We start from the raw sequence: 7,076 nt of genomic DNA, 5'->3' as shown, positions 1-7,076 counted from the left end.
CTTAATCAATCCAAGATCGTAATGCAATATTTTCATAATTAATCGATGATTAGATTCATAGAAAAACCTACGATCTCTAACCCGACGAAGGTAATCTTGTGTTCGATCTCTCTCTTTCTCAGTCTATCTTACTTTTCTGCATTTTTATTTCCGCATTTAGTTTTCCTGTCAATCAAACAATAAAACACCGTTTTTATTGCTTTCCATAGTCAAATTTAGCTTAAGAGAAGATTAAATCCTGGCCTTCCTATAGTTCAACCCCGTACTTGCTGCTTATGTTACTTGTTAGTATAAGAAGTAGGTTTCGATGATTTATAAATATTTTTGTTTCGATTTGGAGTTGAATCATTAACTATTTCTTAAGCCTAATCGAATGTAAGGACAACCCATCCAACTCCGTAATGAAAATCAACATGTCGTTAATCCCTAAATTAACTAAGCTTGTTACAAAGGCAATTTACATAGTTAATTTCATTATGTTCTTGGATTAATTATGATATTAAGCAAGAATGGCCAATTCTATCCTAATGCACTTCCAATCCTTAGGTTTTGTTATCAATTAGATGATCCTAGATAGCCTAGACATCATGCCATAAATCAAACTAAAACCTATTGATACTAATTAAACATGCTTTCAATGTAGTTACAGACACCAAAAACATGCATAGCAAAGACAAACATATAGGAAATAAAGTCGTCAATTCATCAATTCTATATGCTTGTGCTAGAAATTGAACCAAATAATAGAAATTATAAAGAAACAGAAACATCCAATAAAAAATCCATAAGAAATCTCAAAGAGTCCAAGAAAATCCCTACAAACCTCAAAAACTAATGTCATGGCCTTCAATCGTTCATCAAATCTGACTCATGATGTCAAGATTTACAAATACAACTCAAAAGGAAAGGAAATCTCATGAATTTTGGCCTAGAATGATTAAAATCGAGCAACATGCTCTCTAAGACGACCTAACTCTCCTCTCTCTTTTCGAAATTCAGAAAGAAAATATTTATAATATGATCGCAGCATTGCAACGCTCTTGTTGATCCAGTCCTCAAGCGTTGGGCATGCGTTGCAATGATGCTTGACATTTCGTTAATCATCGCAGCATTGCAATGCCAAGGGTAGCGCTGTCGCTGCCCTGCATCCTCAGCTTCTTCAATTCAGCGTTGCGCGGGCATTAGAGCTATGCATGTATGAAAGTTGCGACACTCTAATCAGGAGCAGTATGGTCATTTCCTCTCCTTTGAAGCCTGAATCCTCAAATTATCTCCAAATTGCTTCAAATTAACCCTATTTCTCATCCATTAGTCAATCCTACCTCTTGGTTGCTCGATACCTATAAAATAGGATATTTAACATGTAAAATCCATTAACGAGCCTAAATTAAGTTAGGAATTATAACTCTTTTTTAGAGTTATCAGCTATCAAGGAGGCTCTCAGTAGTCTTTTTTTAAGAGGAGGATTGTTGGTAATGCGACCTAAGTCCCATATTGGCAGATAATTAAGGAAAAGATTATGGGTACATAAAGCCTTTTGATAATTGGGAAAAAAAAAAAACCATGAGAGTTTAACATGAACCGGATAATATCATACCTTTGTGGAGTTATTTGGAGGATTCTTGTCCATGACAAACAACCATCAATCTGTTCTTTGAGCAAACAAGTCAACAAGAATTCAAAAGAGAGTTTGGTTCTTGAAAGAAGTTGTATATGGGAGTAGAGTGTCGAATAACCCCATGCAAGTGACAACCACTCTTTCTAAGAACAATGTTCTGTCGTGCATCTCAACCTAGATAACGTAGTTTGTAGCCCTATTTTACCGATTGATAATTTTATTGTTATTGGTTTAGTTTAGTATTTTTTTAGTTATTTTTTTTTTTTACAATATGTAGAGTGAGAAAATCAAACTTCTGATTTCGAGATTAATAGTGCAAATACTATACCAATTGAACGATGCTTATTTTAGTATTACTTGATTCTGTTGGTTAACAACATCCTACTCTTTCGGTTTTATTATAGTATTTCTTACTTTGATGAGCCTAAGGGCTTTTCCTGCAATTTGCAATTTTCAGTGTTAATGAATGTGACATTAAAATAGAAACAAGGTTAGCCAGAAAACATGCAAAGAAAAGTAATATTAACAAACATTTCACATCTGTTTCAGTTGCAATAAATAATAATCACTATAACAATGTAGATTTACATTCAAAGTAATCTTCCTCCAAATATCATATTCACAAACACTTAAACCCTACACACACCAATAAATCAAAACATAAACAACAGTTTTCGTTCCATCACACACACAACACATCTAATTAACACCCAAATGAGATGAACTGATGAAGATTTGTATTTTTCAATACACAATAATCAGTGTTCGGGCACGAGACATTCAACTCGAGAAGCACCCGAGAAGCTTCTTCGGGGCGGTACCAGTGGCACGGTACTTTGCAGCCATCTCCTCTGCCTTGAGAAGATCTTCTCCGCGCTTGGCTTCGATCATCGCCCTCTTCTCCTCTGCTGCTTTGTGAAGCAGAGCAATTTTGTTCTTCATTTTCTCAATGTACTCAGCCTTCTTCTTCTCCAAACTTTCCTGCTCAAAATTGTGTTTAATTACTGTCAAAAGAAAATCACTCCAAGACTACAAATCAACCATGCCTATAATGTTATAAAAGAGGGGGGAAAAAAAGACTTTTTACTTTGTAGGGTAATCAAAAAGCACAAAACAGTATGAAAGCAAAGAAATACAAGTAACTAAGGATCCCTATAATATTTTTGTATTTAGCTAAAAATTCAAATCATTCCTTCAGAATTATGCCAACTATTGTAAGGAAATTGGGAAAAAATAAACGGAACTTCAAAAACAAAATCAAATAGTTATCAAATTTTACCTAAAATATAGTTTTAAAATTTGACAAAGAATTCAATGTTTCTATAAAACTGATGAAAATCATAGTAAGATAACTGAAATGTAACAAACATAGATTTCAAAACAAGAAAACTAAAACCAAAATCATTAAGGCCCCATTTGCTAACCATTTGGTTTTTTGTTTTTGTTTTGAAAAATTAAACTTATTTCATCTATATTTCTTACAATGATTTGCATTTTTGTAAGTACAATAGTTGAATTCTTAGCCAAATTCCAAACAAAAACAACTTTTTTAGTTCTCAAAATTTGACTTGGTTCTTTAAACCATTGATGAAAAGTAGATAACAAAAAAAGAAACTTGGAGATGGAAATAATGTCTATAGACTTTATTTTCAATAACAAAAACTAAAAACAAAATGGTTACCAAACAGGGTCTAAACAAAACTTGATATCAATATTCCTTCTTGAAATGATGATTAGGAAATAGAAGCATACTTAGATTTATGTTGAATATAAAGGGCTCATGATAAAGGTGTTAATGGAATATTTGATACCTCAATCTTCTTCAACTCAGCTTCTACAGAAGCTTTTCTGCTATTCTCCCATGCCACAACAGAAGATAACTTTTTGTGAGCTCTGCAAAAGGAGATTCAGTTTCCAAAAAACAAATTAAACAAAAGTTACTTTCACCACTTGAAGTAAGAACTTTATATAAAAAAAACACAAGTAGTTTTCTTCCTTTTTCTTTTTTCCATTTTGGTTTTCAAAGTTCTATGTGGGTTGGAGAGAGTTGAACCATTGGTCAATAATTTTAAACCATCATAAGAAGCCCTGCCCTGTGTGTTTTATATGCAAAACTTTCAAAGTTAAAATCAGAGTAATCTAAAGATTCTTATTCTACTTGTGACTTAGGCTCGGTTTTCGGTAATAATTTTGGGTGTATTTAGTTTAACTTTTTAAGTGTTTGTGTTTCACAACCACATAGAATAGTTTTTGAAATACTTTCAAGGTTTATTTTAAACAATTTTTATAAAAAAGAGTTTAAATAAAATTGACTATTTTTTTCTCTAATCAATCCAAACACATCCTTTGTTATTAGTTTTCTATTTTTTGAAATTTAGGCTTGGCTTCTCCTAAATTTCATTTCATACTATAGTATAGTTTTCACATTTTTTCGAAGAAATCCTTAAATTCTTAGTTACATTCTAAAAAAAAACTACTTTTTTTTAGTTTTCAAAAGTTATCGTCGTTTTTTAAAATATTAGGAAGTAGATAATAAAACAAAAGAATTTATAAAGAGTAGAATTTACATATTTAATTTTTTAAAAATCAAATATTTATCAAATAAAATCGTAATAAAGTTTTAATTTTTCTACTTTACCTCCCCTATTTTAAAAATTAAAATATTATATACATATGAAAAGTTAAATTGAAAAATATTGGCCTCAGCATAAAGAAAGAAGGTGAAGGAAGAATCTTACTTGTTCTCTGCCTTAGACTTTTCACTTTCTTCCCAAGCTTTAATCAGTGACAACCTCTTCTCTGTTGCAACTTTTGCTAACACAGCATCTGAACAAATCAAATCATATTCAAACTCACTCTTTCATTCAATTAAATTGTTTTTAAATTTCATCAAATCCTGTTTTATTTCAACTCCACCTCTCTCTTTCCAAACTACTCTGTTTCTCTTTCTCTTAATTTAATCTAAATTTTACACACACATATATATACAATAATTACTAAGACCCGTTTGATGATAATTTGCACCCCATTTGGTAGCTATTTTGTTTTTTATTTTTATTCTTGAAAATTAAGCTTATGGATACTACTTTTACTTCTTATTTTGGCTAAGAATTCAACCATTGTACTTCAAAAAGATACAAATCATTGTAATAAATGTGGATGAAATACGCTTAAATTTCAAAAACAAAAACCAAATGATTATCAAATAGGACCTTAGTTTTTTAAGCTTTTGTTTTTGAAATTTAAATCTATAAACACTACTTTCACCTCTAATTTTTTTTTAAAAAAATTATTTTTATGTTTAAAATTTAGCTAAAAATTTATGCAAATCATGAATGAAAAGGAAATAGACTTAATTTTAAAAAACAAAAAATACGACAGGGTTAGCAAAAGGGCCTTAAGATGTCAGAAGTAAACAAAAAAAAAAAAAAAAACAATTACTATTAATAGACAATAGTTCTACAAAAAAAAAAATCATTAAAAATGATCGTCCAATTTTTAGTTTTATACATTTAAAGATTCTGTTTTAGTCTAAAACATTTCTTTTTAATTATTGACTGTCAAATTTTTAAATATTCCAAAAGATTTATGTCACAATATCAATTAGATATAATCTCAAGAACCGAAATTCCAAAAAATGGAATAAGCATAGTCAAATGATAAGAACTAATTTTAATTATAAATTATAAACATTAGAATTGCAATTTAACCTATCAAATTTCAGCAAATAATAAAAATAAAATATAATAAAAATGAAAATTAAAGAGAGGGTTTTTGTAATGAAAACCTCTGTTCACGGAGCCCTCGGTACTTTTGGGCTCAGCAGCTTCTGGAACCTCTGCAGAAAACAAAATAGATAATTAATTAACTTAAAAAACAAAAAAAAAAAACGATCAATTCGAAAAATTATTTATCTATTTTCTCGTAATTTCGAAACGGAAAAAAACTAAAAAAGAAAAAAGAAAAAGAAAAAAATCCATTTCACAATTAAATTGAATCAAATTTCTTCAAGAATCGAGGGTAGAGCCTCAAATATATATAATTTATATATTTAATTTTCCATTTCCCGTTTTTTTCCCACCAACCAGACGGACTCAAAAGAAAATTCTGAGCTGAAAAATATTTAATAAAAAACATATATTTTTAAAATGAATAAAAATAGAGATGAAAGAAAAGGGGTTTGAAGGGTTGTGAATATTTTACTTCAACGAGAACGAGAGCTTGGGAATCATCAGGTTTTTTCGTCAGCGGCGGTGGGGGTGGTGGAATGACGCTTTTCTCCTCGGCGACGTCCTTTGGGGAGTTCTTGGGGCGGCGGCGGCGGCGGTGGAGTAGGATCGGACGGCGGCGGGGTGAAATTCGATTTTCTTGGATTCTTCAGCCATGGGGATTGGAGACGGAATCTGAGAGATGGAAGTGAAAAAATAAAATGGAGTTTTTTTTTTTTTTGCTTTTTCCAAATGGGAAGGGACAAAAAAAGAGAGATTGAGAAAGAGAGTGGTTAGATTTAGAATAATAATATAGTTGGGAGAAGGGGAAATCCAAAAGGGTAACTGTGTAACTGTGGCTGTTCCTTAAATAATAAATTATTATTATTATTAAATAAATAAATAAATAAATACTATGTGGGTGCTTTGGAAACTGAGCTGGATGATGGTTACATATGACTTAATGTGAGTTGGCATGGTATGCCAATACTCCAAACATCCCAAACACTCATCAAACTTTATTGATTTTTATGTTTTTTTTTCCAAAAAGAAAAATATATTACATAATTCGGATTTTTAAATATAGAAAAATAAAGAAAATTATTTATATAAAATAAAAAATTTTAATCTTCTTTCATATACGCTAATAGAAGTCTATCGATATCTATTAGTGATAGAAACTTATTGATACTACCAGTGATCAAAACCGATACAAGTCTGTCACTGATAGATGCGGATAGAAGTTTATCAGTATTTTTTTTTGCTATTTTTAAATAATTTTGACATTTTTTCTATTTATAAAAATTTTTCTTATGTATCTCTATTTTTTATATTTTATAGTGTGTTTGAAATAAATTATGATTTGTTTTTTAGATATAATAGGAAAAATTACTTTTTTAGTCTTCAAATTTTTTAAAATATGTTTATTTGGTTCTTAAATTTTAAAAATGTACTTTTTTAGTCTTCGAATTTTTTAAAATATGTTTAAAAAATCCATGCAAATTTTTTTTACTAAATCGAGTTAAGAAAAGGGAAAAAATGGTAATGGTAAAGGGTAGAAGGTAATTAACATATTTCATTTATTAGAGGTGATCCTTATATTTTTAATGGTAATGTTTATGAATATATCCATACAAATAAGATAAGCTCATCAAGACATAGTTAAATTAAGTAAGAAATATATTTTCGATCAAAAAATTAAGGATTTATTTGGTATGCTATATGAAAGTATAAATTTGTCAATAGAGGAT

General features: G+C 29.8%; 1 protein-coding gene across 1 annotated transcript; it reads right to left on the bottom strand.

Moving 5' to 3' along the window:
* Positions 1-2,118: 2,118 nt before the first annotated feature.
* On the bottom strand, positions 2,119-6,153 carry LOC120078626 (remorin-like). The gene is given in 7 exon segments (XM_039032913.1): positions 2,119-2,599; positions 3,430-3,511; positions 4,357-4,444; positions 5,406-5,454; positions 5,822-5,917; positions 5,919-5,975; positions 5,977-6,153. Coding segments are annotated over 7 exon segments (600 nt in total). The 5' UTR covers positions 6,004-6,153; the 3' UTR covers positions 2,119-2,398.
* Between the last annotated feature and the right edge of the window lie 923 nt (positions 6,154-7,076).

The sequence above is a fragment of the Benincasa hispida genome, chromosome 5, assembly GCF_009727055.1.
Source record: "Benincasa hispida cultivar B227 chromosome 5, ASM972705v1, whole genome shotgun sequence".
Lineage (NCBI taxonomy): Eukaryota > Viridiplantae > Streptophyta > Magnoliopsida > Cucurbitales > Cucurbitaceae > Benincasa > Benincasa hispida.
Note: the sequence above shows the minus strand (reverse complement) of the source record. Positions and strands in the feature narration are given on the sequence as shown.